The sequence below is a fragment of the Telopea speciosissima genome, chromosome 11 (assembly GCF_018873765.1).
Source record: "Telopea speciosissima isolate NSW1024214 ecotype Mountain lineage chromosome 11, Tspe_v1, whole genome shotgun sequence".
Lineage (NCBI taxonomy): Eukaryota > Viridiplantae > Streptophyta > Magnoliopsida > Proteales > Proteaceae > Telopea > Telopea speciosissima.
In genome coordinates this window covers 55,901,730-55,922,702 of record NC_057926.1, presented here as the reverse complement: position 1 = coordinate 55,922,702, position 20,973 = coordinate 55,901,730, and the positions used below count along the sequence as shown (strand labels likewise).

The 20,973-nt window shown below is 39.2% G+C and overlaps 1 protein-coding gene across 1 annotated transcript in view; it reads right to left on the bottom strand.

The window, feature by feature from the left end:
- Positions 1 to 5,854: 5,854 nt before the first annotated feature.
- The window catches only part of LOC122645725 (DExH-box ATP-dependent RNA helicase DExH5, mitochondrial-like), a 40,880-nt gene continuing 25,761 nt past the window's right edge, over positions 5,855 to 20,973 (bottom strand). The window contains exons 6-20 of the mRNA XM_043839064.1: positions 19,875 to 19,970; positions 18,285 to 18,473; positions 18,009 to 18,168; positions 17,753 to 17,883; positions 15,807 to 15,974; positions 15,448 to 15,720; positions 13,064 to 13,258; positions 12,607 to 12,810; positions 12,421 to 12,490; positions 12,158 to 12,306; positions 7,558 to 7,866; positions 7,161 to 7,220; positions 6,885 to 7,037; positions 6,660 to 6,770; positions 5,855 to 6,479 (exon numbers count right to left, since the gene is read on the bottom strand). Of these exons, the coding sequence (XP_043694999.1) occupies positions 6,012 to 6,479; positions 6,660 to 6,770; positions 6,885 to 7,037; positions 7,161 to 7,220; positions 7,558 to 7,866; positions 12,158 to 12,306; positions 12,421 to 12,490; positions 12,607 to 12,810; positions 13,064 to 13,258; positions 15,448 to 15,720; positions 15,807 to 15,974; positions 17,753 to 17,883; positions 18,009 to 18,168; positions 18,285 to 18,473; positions 19,875 to 19,970 (2,736 nt within the window). The 3' untranslated portion in view covers positions 5,855 to 6,011. The remainder of the gene's footprint in view (positions 6,480 to 6,659; positions 6,771 to 6,884; positions 7,038 to 7,160; positions 7,221 to 7,557; positions 7,867 to 12,157; positions 12,307 to 12,420; positions 12,491 to 12,606; positions 12,811 to 13,063; positions 13,259 to 15,447; positions 15,721 to 15,806; positions 15,975 to 17,752; positions 17,884 to 18,008; positions 18,169 to 18,284; positions 18,474 to 19,874; positions 19,971 to 20,973) is intronic.

The following is a 20,973-nucleotide window of genomic DNA, read 5'->3' as shown; positions in this document are numbered from 1 at the left end:
TGAGGTTAGACGAAAGGATATTTTCATCCCCAGTTTTGGAAAATTCTGTGTACCCCCTAAGGTTTGTAAACGGTAACAAATAAGTCCATTCCGTCAGTTCATGACTAACACTGTTAAAAATTAGACTTGAACTGACGGAATTGCCCTTACAAGAAAAAAAAATAAAAAACAAAAACACCTGCAACTCATCTTCCCCAAAATCGATTGGGGAAGATGAGTTGCCGAAATGTGATCCTTATACATATCAAATGCATCTTTCAGCTCTTTCATCCCATTACCGGCGTCTGCATCACCGATGGAACTTCCACGATGGAAATTGGCAAATTATTTTGTCAATTATTAAGGAAATTTCATGAATCATTTAATCGTTTTATATGCAAGAAGAGCAAGGAATTAAAAATAAAAACCATGAGAACCTGCCACAAGTTCCCATGAGAAATCACGGGAATTACATTATCGATTCTCTATCCTTAGTTAGTCCTCAAGGATTTTCCCCTTCTTTATACCAATCGAAGCATCTGGCTTTCGACCAGGAGAAGCAAGATTTTTTATCCTAAACGTAATCTCCTCTGGAGAACTTTCAGAGCCTAGGGCATTGAAAGAGAAGTGATTACAAGTCGAAAAGGACATCTTCTTCCTCTCCAGTGGTAACAACAACTTCTTCAAGCCTAACGATTGGAGCAACCTGAGCTCCTGTATCTTCATCTTCATCGGCTGCAACTTCTATTGCCTCTTCCTCTCCCTCCTCTTTGCGCTCTGCCTCGTTACTCGCCATGATCACTACAAAGAACAACACAGTGGAACTTGGGAAGAGAGATTCTGACTTTTGAGAGAATGAGAGATTGGGAGAGAGAATTGAAGGCAGAAGATGGGTTTTAAACCATACAAACCCTATTCTTCCTAATAGCTATAGTTACTCCGTTCCTCAAAAATCCACTGACAATTTCAATCCTACTTCCACCAACCCCTCTGTAATCTATTAAATTGGTAAAAATTGAAGACAGAAGTTATAAAACTTGAATTAGTGGAAAGAGAGAGGTGTTGGAACCGTGAAGCTTCTGAAGCATAAGGAAACAGGGAAAGTTAAGTCAGTTAAGTCTTCAATGCTTCTTTGATGTTCTTTGAATCTAGTAAAAAATGGGTTTGGTGAGATTATCTGCTTTCAAACCAAACAATTTGGGGCACAATTGCGATTTGTGGAATTGAAATTAAGGTATCGTCTTATTCGGCTGCCACCGTATCATTCGTCCAACCTCGTCACTACTGCAACTCGGAATTTCATATTTGAGATCCCTCTTGTATGGTTTTGCAATAAAACTAGAATTTTATGATGGAAAAGTGCTTAGAGATGGTTACGTACTCATCTTCCTCAAAATCAATTGGGGAAGATGAGTTGCAGGTGATTTTTTTTTTTTTTTCTTGTAAGGGCAATTTCGTCAGTTCAAGTCTAATTTTTAACAGTGTTAGTCATGAATTGACGGAATAGACTTATTTGTTACCGTTTGCAAACCTCAGGGGGTACGCAGAATTTTCCAAAACTGGGGGATGAAAATATCCTTTCGTCAAACCTCAGGGGTGATATGTGTAAATTTTCCATAAATAAATAACCAATAACCCATCGACTATATATAAACATGTCTATACTTAGTTTATGAGGCCCAATACAATACTGATATGCAGCCTTAAACTAATAAGGATTGATTAAAACCGACCAGGACCCGACCAATTGACACCCTTACGAGTCCCATGTAAATGCATACTCCTGTAGTCATTAGTAATTTTTTTTTTTTTTTGATAGGTTAGCCATCAAGACCCGACCAATTGACACCCCTTTGAAGTTTTGTACTGTGTAAAAAATTCTTTAAAAAAAAGGAGAGGGTTGGGCATGCTGCTAGCTTTGGCTATATCCAATGGAGAGGATAGGAGAGTCATTTCCACAAGGGGTGAGAGAGAGAGAGAGAGATTCAAGCTGGACATTGCTTCGGCATTCCAACTCTTAACAAAAAAATTAAATCAGCATAAAATCCACACGTAACAAGTGTACACATGGGAAAAAAATAAAAGGGAAAGAGAACGCCACCCGATCGCATAACACACACCACCCTTGTGTCCAAACAGAAGGGTGCACGAAATGACCTCCGCACCGCTGGTCATTTCCATCTTTCTAGAGAATGGATTATTTGCACGTACGTGCAGGTGAACGTGCATGTGAGAGATAAATGCTTGTCCTTTTTGTTTCTATTAATACCCCTCCTCCTCTTGTAAATATTTAATAGGTACAAAGGAACTGCTGGATTCTCTTTCCAGGGGTGCGACAGTCATTATGCGTGCCCATTTGTCTGAAGCAAAAGACGTGTGGGCTGCAGATCGAGTGGCGATCTTTTTTCTAGAATAAAAATAATAAAAAAAGTCAAACCAAACGTGTAGATAACGGAAAGGGTTAGTTCACTGTTCATTCACGGGGAGTAAAAAGATCAGAGTTTTCAAAAACAGCAGAGATGAATGGAGGCCATGGACCACCTCGGAATGCGTTACCTGTCTGCCTAGCTAGCCCTCTTGGCTTCATTGAATAAGCCAACAGCTTTATCAGTTAATTCCCACACGAGACTTTGACCAATTGGGGTAAGCCGAAAACGATGGGGATGGATTGGATTCGTGGTTGGGATCGAATCGTGTGAATTATCCGCTACTAATCGGAATCATGGTCGATCCCAATCCCGATTCCAAAGCTGGCTTGCTTGTGATAGCTCTCGCCGGCACCGACGGAGACCATCTCCTGTTGCCAGTGACGGCAATAAAGAGATCACTTGGAAAACATTGAAGATGTTTAAGAAGATAACTCCCTAGAAAGAGAAGCGAAGGAAAAGGAAAACAAAAACAAAATCTTCTAAGAGAGAGAGAGAGAGAGAGAGGGGTGTTGGGTCGTAAAAAAGTAGCAGTACTGGATGGGTACGGATACTAATATACTTATAATAAGGATATACCTCAGACTGCCAGTATCAGATCCTCTTCCAGTCCAGTCTCTTTCCAGTTCCTCTTTTATGTTTGCTGAGGCTATGGTGAAAGTGACAGATTCATCATTCATGAGAGAGAGAGAAAGAGAGACTACAGTGGTCAGATCTCACAATAGAACTCACGTTCATTTCTGATAGTGATTTGTGAGGAAAATAACAGGATGAGAAAACTGAGATTAAAGAGCGTATAATTAAAAAACGGGGTGATGTTCTTTGCTCGGGACCGTCATCTGGGAGCAAGTTGCGTCCTGACATATGAGGCGGAATTTCGATCATTTAGGGAGGTGGTTCGGTCATTTCGTTCACCCACCATGTGTTTAGGGTTTTTTGGACACATCCTGCTATTCCCCCTGTAAAGAATATTATACTTAAAAATCACCTAAGGTTTAAAAATCAAGAATAGGAATTTGGATTAGTCACAATTCTCAGTGTAAAATTGATTGAAATTGAATAGGATCGGTCTGATCTAGATCAGGAAGAATTGGGATCGGCCAATTTTTCAAATCTAAATTCATTTCAAATATGATAACTAAGTTTTATTTTCAATCAAATACTATGAATAACATTGTTTTCATAGTAATTGGAAAATGAAGTTTTTTTTTTCTTCACAATAGTTGATGTAACCCTGTGATTGGATTCCTATGTTATCATGGTTTTAGGTATTGGTCTCGCATCGGTTGTGTCGGCCAACTTGGATCGATATTGCCAAAGGTTGATACCAATTCCTGACCGATCTTGTATTGGTGTAACGATACACACCAAAGGTAAAAACATTAAAAAATTAATTTTTAAAGAAAACCAAGAGCATCGTTTGATCCCAATCGATACGGGCCGATCTGGATATGTATTAGATTGGCCTCAACAAAGGGTTAGATTTCAACGGTGGTTCTAATACTTTAGGACGCTTCTTGTTGTCACCAAAGTGGTGAATTTTTTTTTGGAATTGGAAGCTTTATATATATATTTTGTATAGAGGGGGGGGGGGGTGGGGGATCGAACCAGGGAGGGGATAAGGTATCAGCCAAGAGACTCGAACTCGAGACCTTCTAGTAAGCATGGGCATGAAACACACCACGGCTCACCAACTGAGCTAGGCAGTTGTTGGTCAAAGTGATGGATTTTAAAGTCTCAATCTTCTATTGATTATCCCTTATTTTATTCTCGAAAGTTCTTTTAATCGATAATTAAAAAATATATGTTTTTACTGTTATGTTATTATCAAGAATTTTTATTGTTTTGCACACTTTTTAAATTAACATATTAAATAATAAAATTTTACTCTTTTTTATTTTTTGGAAAATTTTTCGTCATCAACCATGATGCGTTAATCAGATATTGTGGCTTAAGAGATTCTCTCTTCACAATTGGTGAAGAAAAATTTGATCCTTACAAAAACTTCCATCGTCATTTTTAAACTGTCACTTTCCTTTATTTCTTACCTGCTTAAATCCAAGCCCAAAACAAGGGAGGCCCACCCCAGTCCCCACACTGCCACACATGGTGTATTCCACCTTCAATCCTCATAGTACCATTAGGACCTCACCACCACCCAAACCATCAAAACACCAAGAAAGAAATAATCAAACTTATGAACAGTGTTGGCTTATCTGCTCAATCCTCTTGATTATATATCTCATCCTTATCCCCTCGTGACTTATCTTCTATTCTATTCTTGTGATTAAATGATACTGATGGATTACCAACCCAGTTTATGTCTTCCTCTTCCGCATTAGTAATAGAAGCTTCTGCTTCTTAATGACAAACCTCCTATACAGCTATTTTCTTTTGGGGTTCCCACTATGGCACTATCACTGGTCTTATCTTGCGCTTAACCCATAATCACAGATTACCTGAACTACTTGAATGCAGTTAAAGTAGGTGTCCAGATTCCCTCCCTCAACCTGAATTTTTATCCTCTCCTGTTACAGCACGGTGCCTGTAACGCATCGTGCGGCGGCTGCAGAGGCCATGTGCACCATGTGGGGCCCGCTGTGCCACATAACCTCTGCAGCACCGCACGATGCACTACTGCACCGTGCTGTAACAGGAGAGGATAACGATTCCCCTCAACCTTCGCTAGTGTCGGGTAAGTTGCCAGATAAAAGAGAACACTAGAAACATCAAGTTACATTTCCTGTCTCTTTCCCCAAGTACTATACTTAGTGACGAGAAGTTACAGATGATGAGGACAGACACTTACCAGTACTACTTCAAAGAGAGAGTGGTCCATGACTCTTGTCAGATCCACGTTTCCTAGAGGTGTTTATGAGTGCCCAACAGGCAATTGATTTGTCTTTCCTGCCTGTCTGATGCACTTTCCATTTATGCTGGGACACCAGGGTCTGTTCAATTTATCCACCTAACAGATTGTCCAGCCATGAACTTGCACCCAAAACAAAACAGTCACAACCTGTCCAGCATTCCAGAGAAAACCAACATATGATTGATATTGCAACAGAAAAGATGTACCTGTTGTTTTCGTTTGCAATGCATGTTGGGTGTATACACTCAGACAAGGACGAGGCTACGAAGCATAGAGTTATTGCTTACAATTAATTAACAATGTTAATATACAAATGTTCTAATAACTTAATGGCTACATCTATGAAGCAAGTTCATATCAATTTGACCTCAAATTTTTACCATCTCTCTCTAATTTTAATGGTTCCATTGCTGTTGTGCCACAACTCTTTGTTCTTCCACCATAACACCCCCCCGGCCAACCCTGTGACAGCGAGTGCTTACCCCTCATAAAAATGTGAGCACAAAGTGGGCAAGATCTATCATTGTATAACCTGCATGCTGTCAGGTTGGTTTCACTCCATGTGCAAAGACCTGCATGCTGTCAGGTTGGCTTCACTCCATGTGCAAAGACCTCAGGCCCCATGCCAAGTATACCAAGTATCAATATGCATCCATGCTCCTTCATGGCAAAAAAATAGATAGAATTATTCCAACCCCTGAACTGCCACTTATCTCTACACTTGAACCACAGCATTAAGTTCTCCTGTTATGTTTCTTCTTGCTTTTCTTCAGCAGCATTGACATATTGTCAATGTCTCCTCGATCTGATCGGTTCCCACCCGTTAACCATTTCAAAGCCTCAGCTGCAGCATCCTTCTCTGCAAGCTTCTTATTCTGACAAGGGTTCCCCAAAAACTGCATTCCATTAAATTCCACAGTAGTCCGGAACTGGTTGCCCTTCAGTGGTTTTGTCTTGTATGTAGGCGCTTCATGTCCAGCCCGGGTTAACAATGTCTGCAGCTGGCTCTTGGAATTATCACCTCCAGGCCCACCTCCTTTCTGTGAAAACATCCGTGGCGGTGACATTGCAGTAATCTTTGAAGGTGTTAAGACCTGGCGGCCAAAGACAAACCTTCCTTCGCATCGGTCTTCTGAGATCAGTAACCGCACTGCTGATAGGAGCTCCTCATGGGTACGATTCTGCATCTTGGGATTCAGAAGCTGTACAACAAGGTAAATTTTTCGGAGTGAGAAAGACAGCAAGCTTGCTTTTAATAATTTTCAAGAGAACAAAGGCACCAAAAATTTTTAACTTCGTTTTACTGAAAAACATGTTTCAAATCTAGCATGAATGGATGTTCAAATGATGCACTCTCAGCTTTGACACAAGGTTACACATACTTTATTTTGAATTAGTTCATCAAGCTCTCTCTTCAGGTTTAGATATGTATCAGCTAATGCAGGTTTCATGAAGAACTCCAAGTCTCCTCCCAACATTTTCAGGTGTCCATCCTGTAAAAAATTGATGAAATTTTCAGTTAAACAGAAATCTTCAAGGAGTAAGAAAAGGTGAGGAAAAATACTAACAATAGTAAAGTGAGCATATAAGGTGTACGAAATACTTACGAGTCCCCCTCGAGAGATGTTTCCCCCAAAGAGAAGAACCACCGAATCAGATACAGCTGTTGAATCCCGGAGGAAAACTGAGTTTACTTTCACCTTCTCATTGAAAACTAGCCAGGGGTATGGAATTTTCAATTCCCGGGCATTGGCCGTGTTCTAGGCAATTATGAATATGAAAATGCACACAATTAGAAAGACAAGAAACAGAAGACCGGGTGCATGAACCAGGGATACTGAACGAAAACCATCAAAACCACCAAATTAAGGCCAGATCTTTACCGAGTACAGAAGGACCTGGCCATCCTCCATTGTCTTCAATGATATAGACTTTTCCTTGTTCTGGGGGGGGGGGGGGGAGAGAGAAAGAGAGAGATTAATATCAGTGCTCTAAAGTAAATCATGTTTGGCATGAGAGGAACAATGTCTACCATTTCAATGAAAGAATGACAAGGAAAAACAGAAAAGGGCTTCACAAAGTCCTCAAAAAAACCTTGCTAACAGAAAATCAAAAAGTTTTTTTCCTTTTTTATTTTTTGAGGGGAGGGGGAAGAATTTCAAGAAAGAAAAAGGGAGAAAGCATCAAGATCATTTTGAACACAAGTACTAAAGACAAAAATGTTCAAAAAATGAAAATGGAAGTTAATAAACTGTAAAACAAAGGAGCAGAATGACTAACCACAACTGAACAAATCCCAGGAAACAGACCCGCACAGATGACTGCTCGGACGAGGTGCTTATCATGGCTCCATGCATTACAGCTGTCTGTGTTGTCATCAACCAGACCAATATCCTTGAGCAAAGAAAAGAACTGCCTCCTAAGGGAATCGATAGCTTTTAGCGTCTGTGCAGAGAGGAAATTCTTCCAGCAGTACTCATATCCAGATTGCTCTCTTTCAGCATTTCTCCAGCCCTCATAGGCTCGAACAAGAGCAAGATGGTCACTGTAATCCCGAGCATAAAACTGGGCTCTTGCAGACTCTGCAAGCTGCAAAAACATAACTAGAGGATTCATACATCTCCATACAAAGATTCTCTTATTCATGGTCTACTAATAGGGATTTTGTGGATTTTTTCTTTTTTCTATGTTAGCATAACACCAAACCAAGTACATGATTACTGAAGAATGTGAGAGAGAGAGAGAGCACTGAAGTGTTTGTCACTGATTCACACCCCCCCTCCCCAAGTAAGGAAGGGGGGATTGATTACTTTGTTCCACTGGATATGAATCAAAACAGAATGTCATAAATATCTTTTTGTTTATCTTTTTATGAATATGGGAGTGTAAGTGTATACATCAGAAAACAGTAGATACGACAGTGATTCAGAGCTGAAGCACTGCATGCGCAAGAAGAAGAAGAATAGGAAACTGCTGTCCAAGTAGTAATATTAGTATTGTTAGTGGTGTATCCATACTCCCACGAATTAGAAAGGAGTGTAGGTTTAGTTAAGTCGGCTAGGGGTCCTTTAGACTCCTAAGCTGAGTAGGAGTAAGGCTATTCATGGTTTGAGAACTCGCGAGATCTCACCGAGTTTCTCGGTTTCGTGAGATCCCAAGACGAGATGCCATACGCATTCTAAATTACACTTTCGCGGCGAGATCTTGGTATTGTCTCGGTACACATTTTTTCCAGTTTTTTTTTTAGTTTTAAAAGTTCAATATCTCGCCAAGATCTCGGTATCGGGTTAGAACATGGTTTTTACCCATTTTAATTGCCCATTTGACCCATGTGCCCATTTTTATTAAAAGAGGGCAATGGACAGAACTCGGAAATGTCAATAGTTCTGTCCATAGCTCTCTAAACAAAGGGGAAAACACTCAAACAACTCTCTCCCTCAAATTTCTTCCTCTTTCTTTCAAATCTTGGGTGGATTGCATTGTTTGAAGTGAGATTCAAGTGCAAAAGTGAAGATTCAACTCCAACAGCCCAAGAATCATCACCTATTTGTAGGATTCCAAAGTAAAACTCATATTTGGACTTGTTTTTTGGCAAATCTGGGCATGCCATTGTGTTTAAATGGCCTAAAATAGGCTGGATACCAAGTTTCAGACCCAAAATATGTGTAAAACCCACCGAGTTGGGGGTCCGAGTCCAAAAAAAAAAAAATGCAGCAACTCGTCGAGATCTCGACTCGACTCGGTTTCTGGCTTGGCCGAGATGCCACCGAGACCCGAGTCTTAGAACCTTGAGGCTATTAAGCCTATTTAAGTTAATGAAATTTGTGGAGCACATTCATTCTCCACTTTTTGAAAAGTAAAACTCTGTTTTGTAAGCTGCTGCTTCTCTTCCCGTGTGAAGACTGCTTTGTGTGTGATCAAAGCAAGGTGGGATTGGTGTGTGATCCAATCGACACCTTGTAGTGTGAAGCCCGGGTGGTTCGTACAAGCTTTCCTTCAAGTTCTCTTCTTCAAGGTTCAATTTTTACTCAAGGTTCTGCTGCTTTCAATTGTTCACTGCATTTACAAGTAAGTTTGAGCCATCCCCAACCCCAACCCCAACCCCAACCCCATATCTCTTCTTCTAAACCCTCTACAGCCCAACCCTAATTTTCCCCATTTATTTTCTTCAAATTCCCATAGCCTACTTCACTCACAGACCTAACCCTCCATCTGAATCCTTCCAAATTCAAACCACAGCTCCCTCAAGACATCCCCTCCACTCGATCCAGATCAGTTCCCCTTTCCATCATCAAAACCCTAACTTCCATCGATTCCAATAAAACCCAAAAACCCTAATTTCATTCCAGCAACATCCAGCCATCACCTGCCCTTCAAACCTTGGCCGAGTGTCACTTTCTACCCCCTAGAGAACTCGACCTGAACCCCCTGCCTTAATCCCCACTATAAACCCTAGATTCCATCACTTACCATACCCTCAAATCCTAACCTAACCCTAATTTTGACCTATAACCTATTTCTGCCCTATTTGGACTGCCTGTTCGTAGCAGATCCTGAAGCTTTGGTTCCTAGCAGGTCTCCTTGCTACCTAGGACTAAATTACATAGTAGGTGAAGATTCAACAAGTACTAACAATTTAACAAGGGAAAAAAATGTTGAACAATAACTAGATGACTGCAATCAATTGAGTAGACAGCACCATCTGACTAGAGCCCGCACCTACCCCAAAGAAAAGAAAAGAAGAAGGATAAAAGTCAGGGGCCGCCTTGTTAAATAGATTTTTCCTACAGCTGCCTCCTAAAACAAAAATATGGGTTCCAGGTTCCTACTAGTGGAAAAAAGTCACTTTAAAATAAAGGAAAAATGTCGGTGTAGACACTGAATTTTGTCACCCCCCGACGATGATGACAACAAGACACGGACAGACATCGGTATCTCTCTCAAGAAGGACTCTTGTCTCTACATCTAAGCCAAATCACCCTAACTTCCCTAAAATGACTTATAAGACCCTTTTACCAAATGCTGAATAAAGTACTGCTCACTTTCCCTAAACACAAAGCCCCCAGACAGAAAATTTTCTGAAGAGTCAAAAGGGAGGAAAAAACCCAAAAAGACAGGGCCCATGGGCCCAAACACCAAAAAAGCCCATTTTGGCCCAAAAAGTGGAAAAAGGAGGAACCTCACTGACCACGGCACTGTGGACAGTCCCCCACGGCCCTGTGGAGGTCCCCCACAGCAACTAAGTACAAAATCACTCCGCCAGGGGGATTTCACCACGGCGCCGTGGTGGGCCCTCCAGGCCCATGAAGGGGTTCCCCTCCCCTATAAATAAGAGGGTCCCCCTCCCTTGTTTTTCATGGATTTTCGGGCAGGGAGATCCTCCTAGTGCAAGATCCAACCCTTTTTTGCCCCGATTCCCTTTTCTTTTGAGCAAGATTTTAAAGGTACGGGTAGATCCGTCGATTACCCAACCAGGTAGAGAGCGATTTCATTCCCTCCGAGTCGTTATCCCGTCTGTGCACGGATAACAAAAGTCCCATTTTATGGCCGTTATTCTGTCTGTATACAGATAACGAGAATCTCTTATACAGCCGTTGCTCTGCCCGAAGTCTGAGTAACGAAACCCATCTCATATAGTCTTTACTCTGTCCGACAAGAGAGAGGCAAGCTGATCGTCTGTCTCCACCTGAGCCGTGGAACATCACATATTTCGTACTTGGTGCATTTTCATTTATTTCTTGACAGGTATCTGTTTCTTTCCGTCTTATTATTTTTGGCATAATGTAGACAATTAAAGTAACTCGCTTTAGTGTACATAGTAAATGTTTTTTTTCTTTCTTTGTCATGATTAATGCATCATAACTTAGCCTTCCATGTTAGTATAGGATATATTATTAAGGGAGAATATTCGAAAACAAGCATCTAGTAGAAAGACCGGTTTGTCCGGACGACGTGGGTGCCTAACACCTTCCCACTCTCGTAACCTGACCACTTATCCTAAATCTTTGACCAGACCATATGGAATCACGTAGCCCTTTCCGCTAATCCCGGATGGGGCTACACCCATTGAGACCTAGGCCCTAATCCTAGGTGGCGACTCCATTTCTTTATGAAGTATGATCCCAATCCCCATGATGATATGTCGGAACGATATGCCATCATTCATCGAAGCGAATCCTTGTCGCCATAAAGCTGAGGAACCCTCGTTCCGAGGACCACGGTACTTACAGTTGGGCGTACCGCTGGTGTACCATAAGCCAGCACCCATTGTATTTATCTCTCTCTTCTCCCTCTTTTGAAATGACTTCCCCCCTGCTCCTCTGGTACAATGTCCCGTCTTGCGCCCCCATTGGTGCCACCCGCTAGCTTACCGCACACATGCAGTGTGCCTAAGTTCCAAAATGACCCATCCCTCTCCCTAAATTAAATTAAGGAATTTAAAAAAAAAATTGTAACAGATTTAAGTTGGAGTAATTGAACATTTCCTTAACAGAGGTTAAGTTTGACATCTAAATTGAGAAAAGAGATGGCTATGGGTCATTTTGGAACTTTGAAGCAGCCTCAACAAAAAACTTTGGAACTGGGTTACTAGTAACTTTATGGGAACAAGGAGAAGTCATTATTTGTTGGAACATAAGTGCAAACGGAGGCCCGCCTCTACAACCCTTTTCTTTATCCTTTTTTAGATATGTCTATTATCCGCCGGGAGGGGGGGGGAGGGGGGAAGGGACATTTGGAGGCTTATGAGTCTTTTACTTTCCTTATGTATCATATTCCTTGAGATCTAAGCAAAATTAAAAGTAACTAGAGATGATGAGCATAAGATCAGATTGACATCTTAAGCGATATAGAACAACCAAACAGAACACTATTTGCATACCTCCTTTTTGTCAAATGGTGCCAAAAATGGATCCCTAGCACTAAGACCAGCAACAACAATTAATATTGGATCCAGGCAGTTGAACATGGCCCCCAATATAATCATCTTTCCGAGCTTGGGTTCCACCGGAAGCATTGACAAATGCCGTCCTGTCAAGTGACTTATATGATTCAAAGTTCTTGGTATACAATTAAGAGGAACACCTTGATATTGTTCAAGTAAATTAAGACTGATCACATCAACATGGAGACAGACTTTCATACCTAGGACTGTCAGATTCTCATTCTCATCTAGAGCCCCAATGATTTTCAAATACTCAATAGCATTTTGAACCTGCAAGAGGCATGTAAAAAAATTGATAATAATGAGACAAAAATACTCTCATGCAAGTTTGGGGAATTTGTTTATGGAGAAGGAGAATCAAACTACAATATAAGTTTAGACTTTACAGATAGTAGTTCCGGCGACTGCAAAGCCCTAGACAGGAACTCTGAAATGCTTCCAAGTTGTAAACTTTTGATTTGCAAACAAAGTGATTGCAAAGGTGTTCTTAAGAGTTCTGGCAATTGATAATCTGAAAAAGCATCATATACACATCTGGGATAAAGATGGTAACACTCGCCAGGTTGAACACGACCAGCTCTTCCTCTTCTCTGCCAAAAGGACAAAAACAGCTTACATATTTATATACCCAATTTCAAACAAATTTTAAAAAAGAAAATCCAGTGAAACAAAACTTCTGCATAAACAAATATGGCATGAGATACACATTGATATATGCATGAAACAAAGCTTTCGCTTCAACAGAAGAATAAATCCCAGATTACAGTTTCAGAAGTCGTTCGATTGTAACTACACAATATCACATATAAACAAATCAAAACTTTAACATTAACATAATCTTACTTGTCGAGTAGCGGCCTTAGAAATCCACGAAGGCAGCAAACAAGGAGTGTTATTCAATGCATCATATGATGTCTCTTTTGCCTTTCCACAATCAACAACAAAAACCACATCATTAATGGTGATACTTGTCTCGGCCATGTTGGTAGCAAGCACTATTTTCCTCACACCATCTTCAGGCTTCTCGAATATTAACCTCTGTGCACAAACCCCCAAATTTATCAGTAATATAAAGAGGAACCCCAGGTCACAAAACCCTATTTTTGGGTCACTACATGTGAACTAAAATGATGAAATTCATAAATAGAAGAATTAGTGGCAATTTCATAACTCTTTGGAACAGTTCAGGCCCTTAAGACTTTAAGAGTAAATGAACCAGTGAAGGACCAAACTGTAATTACAATTCATGAACAAGGGCCTTTCTGGAATTATGATTCAGGTTGGAGTTTAAACGGAAAAAAAAATATGAATAGGATTTTTTTGGTAATAATAGCAAGTGTGGGGCTTATTTGTTTTTTGTAAATACAGCAGTTTACCCTTCTTCAAGCTCACGCTAAGAGCAGTAAACCAGCGGTAAGAACAATTCGATTCAGGTGAGAGGAAGTTACTTATTTGGGCTCCAACCGAACTGAAATTTCAGGGATGAGTTCCTATCACACAATCCTCTAAACCCCAAGCAACAATCAGTCAAATCAACAACCTAAAAATCAATAAAACTTTCCTGAAGTAAACCCAAGTGGTGAGAGAGAAAGTAGAGTAGAGTTTCAATTAGAAACTCTCACTAACAGTTGGTTATCAGGCTGCGGATTTGCAGTTGGGGTTGCCTAGGATATTGACTCCAACCCATAAATTTGAAAATGAATGGAGGAGGCACGCAAGAGATCGAACAAATTGCTCAGAGTCCAGATAGTTCAATAGCAGCAGTTCCTAATAAAATCCAAAAACCGAAACTACTCTCTTATTGTTAGCTATTTTTATATTAAAAAAAAACAAATAAAATAACATAATAACCCTAGATAAATAAATAAATAAACCCCTACCAACACCTATTGGACCAGAATCCCAGTTTAGGCCAGGTTCATCTTGGTCTAGGTTTTCAGATTGGATCAAGCTGGCGGAGCCATGCACATGCAACTGCATCAATCTGACCACCTGACATCCTATGGTCAGACAGGCCACTATACCGGCTCCCATTTAACATAGTTAATAATTATAAAAGTATCTGAAATTCTATATATATTCTCAGAAGAATAGCATTGGCATCTTCTTGAGAAGTTGTTCCAAAACCTGTCACATAAACTGTCTTGAAAAGCCTCTTTTGCGGAAGGTTAAGTTCAGGTACTAGTTCGGCTGAAATGAGGTTGGCTTCCGCTCCAGTAACTGTATGGACTACACTAGAATCCTCATCATGACCTAAATTCCCTTCTGCCTGAAGAGGGGAACTATCATGGTTAAACAGGCTCTGATATCAAATTGTTGCTACCGAGGATTCCAAAACCTTATAAAGTCACTATGGGCCCACCCCAAGTGAAAAATTCTCAAACAAAGATAACATTGGCAATTCCGTAAATTTCAAAACAATTGGGACCCTATTGGAAGAAGTAAAGGACCCTGGAACTAGTGGGTAAATAATTAGGAAAAGGACTTTTGTGGAGTTTAGAAGTGGGGTGAAATAAAAAAGAATGCAGAAAAGGGAAGGGGTTAAATAATTACCGGAGGAATCTGACCTTGTTTGCAAATAATAAAAATTGATGTCTTCTGCTATCCCACAACTGAAACTGATTCCATGATAGAACCAGCTCCAAACAAGTTGATAGAGCCTCAATTAGCCAAATCCAACGAAACTTTACAATTGAGTTCCTAACCCCTAGACCTCTTAGGAAGAGCCACTGATAGACCCAAAAACCAGGTTTTTATTTTAATAATAATCAATAAATGACTAAAACAAAACTGGGCTGAAGTTCAGGAACCAGGTCTGAAACTTTGGCTAGAATTTTCAATTGAGAAAAGATTTTGGCCCCAAACTCTACAAGCTGGGTCACTCTAAGTTAAGGATACAACACCCAGAATTGGAGACTGAAAAGGGAATAAACAAGAGAGATCGACATTGGACCACAGGTACCCCTAAACTGGAAGAAGAAGGGAAATGCATTTGTCATACACATGCATGCACACACACACACACACAGACACACAGAGACAGGATCCATGCAAATGTTACAGAAATGGATGATCAATACATTTGTATCGAGAAAGGCACACACACAGAATGAAGCGCATGAAATAGAAATGGATGCGAAATGCATTTGTCATATACACAATATGATAATTCACATTCATAATGAAGACAAAATGGCGTCCATCAATCCGAAAAGTGTATGAATTACCTGCTCGGAGCTGGGCATGGAACCATGGCAAGCAAGCAATAGAACTCTGCTGGCATCTCCCAAAAGTGGATGAGTTTGGAGTTGCTCCTTCAGAGCGTTTATGTCATCCCACCCAGTCATAAATACCAAAATAGCACCAGATCTCTCTTTTTTACAAATATGGCACAGAACATTTTCTATGAGGTTAAAGCCTATAGAATCAGGATTCCAACAAGACACAGACTCCTGAGTCCGTAGGCTATGCTCCTTAAAATCAGCAGCTTCAAGTGCATCCTGTTTACAGAATTAAAGAGTTGAATAAAAGAAATAAAAGCATGCAAAAAAGAATGGAATCATGCAGCCTCAAAAGATCTGGATACCTCAACAACAGAAGCAATTTGGCTCTTCCTCTTTCTGATAGCTTGTTTCTGCATCTTCCACATCTTGCCTTGTCCATAATCATCAATTTGGTTATATGGAGTCAATCTATACCCAGTAATTTCAAGAACATTCTCAAGAAAATGAGCTCGAACTGGGTATGTAAAACCCTGAAAATAGATCAGAAATCCAATAAATATAAATCAACACAATCCCGGTAAAAAAAATGGTAAGAAATAGTCTGGCATCTGCACAGGAAGCCTCTTATTATTAGATTGTAAAAGTTCAAGAAATCAGCACTCAACAAAGTTTAACAACAATTATACACTGCCACAGATATCCCCATACTCTATATAAATTAGGCTGACAACTTCTAAAGTCATAATAACTTTTCATATCAGACACTGGGATAACTAGGCCAAAATCCATGCTAATCTAAGTTCAAATGAAATAGAAGACTTAAATAGGTAAACAATCAATCACCACAATCTTAACACACTGATATTTAAAGAGGTTCTACTTAGTCCTTTTCCACCATTCACTACCTTGACGAGCCAGTACTCCTGAACAGTATCAAGAAAAATATCCAAATCTTTGTGCAACTTCAAAGTAGAAAGCCAATCTAAGAAGAATACACAGATAGGTGTAATGAATACTGATGATGTCTGCAAAGGGTTTTCTTTGGGCAGGAAAGGGAACAGAAAAAAAGTTTTACGTAATTGGAGAGGAAGGACATTTGTAAGCCAAAGAAGTTTTAAGGCCTCAGTATTATTCGAATAGGGCTTGGGTTAATAGGGCAGCAAAGATGCCACTGGGATGGATATGACATTGAAAATATGTGTTGCAGTATCCTGGACAGATGATGAACTAGGATAAAATCTGAAGCTGGTCTCATCGTCCAACGCACGAATTTGTGTGCAGAACTTGTACCCAAGTTCATAGAATTTATGCAAAACCAAAACCAGATAGCTAAGACTGACCCAAAATGCAGAAAATTCATGAAATGCAAGATTTACCATGAGCGAACCAAGAAGAAAACAGCAGCAAGCAAAAAAAAATTGAATCACCTAGTCATGACCCAGATTCTCAGTAAATATACTTCATAAAATTCCAGTAACTATTTGCTGAAATCCAATGGTTAGGTATGTACATATACTTAAATCCTACAATTAACAGAAATTATCCTCAAACAAGAACCTTATTTCTCCAACTCCTAGGTAAGACTAAGCATAACAAATTAAAAAATAACTACTAATTTTGTGTGGAGTATATTAATCTGCACTTCTTATTCCATTACTGGGCCTTAAAAACCATCCCATTACAACTTAAATCTATGAATAAAAAGCCCAAGACCCAGACACGACCCCAAATGGCCAGGCCTAATATAAGCTTATTCTTTCCACTTATTCATGCCAAAAGGCTAGATGAGTTGGAACTCTTCTGCAGGGAGGATCATTAATCCTACATGATTTCCTGACATTATCATGACTGATGGGCCTGCATCACCTACAACACAGGTACTTAGAAAAAGGAAGAGGGAAGAAACATCCAAGTGATATTCCATTGTTTAACATAGAATTACAAACTACAGACCCTCTAATATAAGCAACAACAGACAGATGTACAGGCAGAAGCTACGCATGAACGGCAAGATAGAAACCGAGGTTATAAAGTTTGAGCATCTGAGTAGAAATGAGGTATCTTTGACAAATATCACAGTAATAGAAATCCTATGAATCAAAACCTGATAGATGTAAAATCAAGGATAAAAAAATGGCTAATTAACCTTCAAAAGGAGGGAAATATAATACAGGTTCATGCTTGACTAGCATAACAGACCTCCATTATTTGCATCAAATCTATCATTAGTGGAAACTTGTAACATAAATAAATGATAATTAAACGTCAGTTGCTTCTTTGCCAGTGATTAGAAGAATCTGGAACTTACTGGTATGTGTACCATTGGAGCCCCACCAAAATAGGATGAGAAAAGCTCAGCATTCAGCGTTGCACTCATCAAAATCAATCTCAATTCTGGCCGGCGAGGGAGAAGTTCTTTTAGAACAATAAGCAGAAAATCTGCAATCAATGCAAATGAAGGTAAGAATACATATTTTGGGTATGCAAGAACAAAACCTGAATTAATTAAACAATTTTTTTTTGCCTGGGAGTGGGGGAGATAAATGAATCAAGATTAAGATTACCTTCATTCATTCCACGCTCATGAATCTCATCCACGATAACATGAGTTACACCTTTCAAATTTCTATCAACCAACAATCTTCTCAGCAAGATCCCTGTGGTGCAGAAGAGCAGGCGAGTATCCCTCCCTTTTACCCCCTCTAGCCGTACTTTATAACCAACCTTTTTACAAGAAAAAATGAAGAAATTGAGAGCTTTTCCTAAAAAATATTTCTTGAGGGCTAACACACAGAATTTCCTGATGCAAGAGACTAAGAAACATTCAACGTGAAACTCACAGATTCTCCCAATTTCTCCCCTCTTTCTTGTGCAACTCTTTCAGACACACTCATAGCAGATATTCGTCTAGGCTGAGTACAAATAATGCTACAGCTGGCTCCACGAGCAGCTTCTATTTCAGATTCCAAAATGTATTGCGGAAGCTGAGTCGTCTTACCACACCCAGTTTCACCTGAGATGACAACAACCTGTAGAATCATCATAAAGACACCAAACATCGTTACATGCAGCTCAATAAAATAGATGAAAATATTAGTCATACAACAATGTTAATCCAATGGCACTTGCACAATCACTTATACACAGCTCTAACTTTAAAAAAAAAAATGGGTAAATTACACCTCACCCCCTGGTTTTCAAACGAAACTCAGATCACCCCCTGGTTTTTGAAAAAACTCAAATCACCCCTTCTCCAGTAACGGTGTTAGTCTTCTGTTAGTAATTGGTGTGAAAAGACTATTTTACCCTTGTACTAAAACATCAGAATAAATTTACAATACTACCCTTCCTTCATCTTCAACATTGGTCAAGGGTAGTTTAGGGATTTAAATTTATTTAACTGGCTGACATCATCACTTAACAGCATAAAACTAACGGTAGGGATTAATTTGTCATATTGGGGTCTAAACCAGGGGGTGATCTGAGTATGATTTGAAAACCAGGGGGTGACGTGTAATTTACCCCAAAAAAAATTATAATAGTTTTCCAGCAATAGCAACATTAGAAGCATATATTTTAAAAAGAAAAACGGAGAAAGAAAACTGAAAGAGCGAAACACAGTTAAGACATACCAAAATGGGAACAACCTACTACTTGAATGGCAGTTGAATGAAATTCAACCATAGTAGGAAACACTGAAAATAAATAAAGAAACAAAACAAGGGTATAAGAAAATCAGTTTGGACTTGTGCAAATAAGATTTAGGGACTAAGCTATTCACTTAGGGAAAGCCTACAATAGGGTACCCAGTGAATATCATTGTGTTGATTGCAGAGAAGCCTTTTTCAATTTGGTATATTGTTGCAACTAAAAATACAATCCTTGGAGCTATCAACAATGGCATAAACAGAGGTCAAAGTTGACTAGACACATAGGACAAAGTCTCATTGTGTATGCTATGCTGATATATTTTCAGTTCATGACACTAGTGAAGTCATCAAGACCGAGTTAAAATATACAATGGGTGCAATTTTTAGTAAAAAATACGAGGAGAAATGGAATTGTTAAGATTGCTGATCAAGAGATACTGAGAGTGACAATTCCAATTGTTATGCTTCATTCATAAATAAGAAGATCAACAATGATGAGGAAGCAAGTAGGTGGATGATCTAGGCAGGGGCTTCCTTCAGATTAATTTTTAACAAGACAAGGGAAGTCAACTAAGATTTTTTCTCCATGATTGATTCCTGATAATGGTAACGAGTAAAGATACCTAAAGTCTCAAAGCAGCACAAATAAATTGGAACAACCAAGAATCAATGCTCAAATGCTAACAAATGAAAATAAAATTATAAAATAACAATAATGTGCCAGTCAAAAAGTTAGAATTTGATATACTCAATTATTAAGAGGAAAAAAGTAATAAAAACCTGATTCTGTGAGATGACTGCTAATAAGGCATCCCTTTCTTTATAAGCAGGGAGACTTCGACGAAACTCTAACATTTTTTGACCCTCCGGAGATTCCTATAAAGCCACAAGCAGTCACATCAGCAATAAATATAGAAGATAACCAAACAATAAAACAATTATGTGATGGATTTGCAAGAATGATTCATACATCTACTACATAACACTAGTTGCTAATATCTCCCAAGTCACTTTAATGAAAGAAAAAAAAAACATTTTTACCCTCAAATTCATCACAACGGTAAACAATAAATGTTAAGGCCACACAAAACTTTGGCATTTGTTGCTTGTAGTTAATCAAGGTACATAAATCTCATCAGGAATCAATTCTACATTACTGGATGTTTTGGATTGTGGTCACTCAAAGGGACATTTGACTTTTGCCCAAACATGGAATAAACAACAAGATTATTTTAGCATTACTTACAAATAAGGCAAGAAAACCATGGATTAAACACCCAAGTACGGTTGGAAATGTACATTTGTACTCCAAAATGCTACAATGGGTTGCTGCATCAGAGACTTTTCACAGTTTCATGGGATTTATTTTTGGGATTTGACCTGTATAAAGATTCAATTTTCAATAATAGAAGTCATATCACAAGGCATATTTTGAGGGGATAGGATATAGTTTCATTGGCGATATGAGCTTTCAAGCATTTTTTATTTGGATGAAGCCATCTCATTTACTGTTTTGAGGGGCAACTGAATTCCTGATTCCTCTTTCCTTTTTTTTGTACATTTTCCTTTGTTTAGTCTATTTAGTATAACCAGTACTGATTAAAATGGGGGAGAAAAAGATCTGGTGTAGAAGAGTTAGCAGAGCATTATAAAGCCATAAGAAACAGATCTAAAAGAGGAAGAACTAGAAAGCAGCAGTAGTAGCGATTATGGTTACTCTCATACCTATTGCAGCCAAATCAATACAGCTCTCTCTGTTTCAGTCTAATGAACCAGAATATGCCAAAATTGATAGGTAGAATTATGAGGTTAAATTAAACTTCAGAAATCCCAACTTTAGTTCAATTATAGTAACGCTTCAGTTTTAATAGGTTTTTTT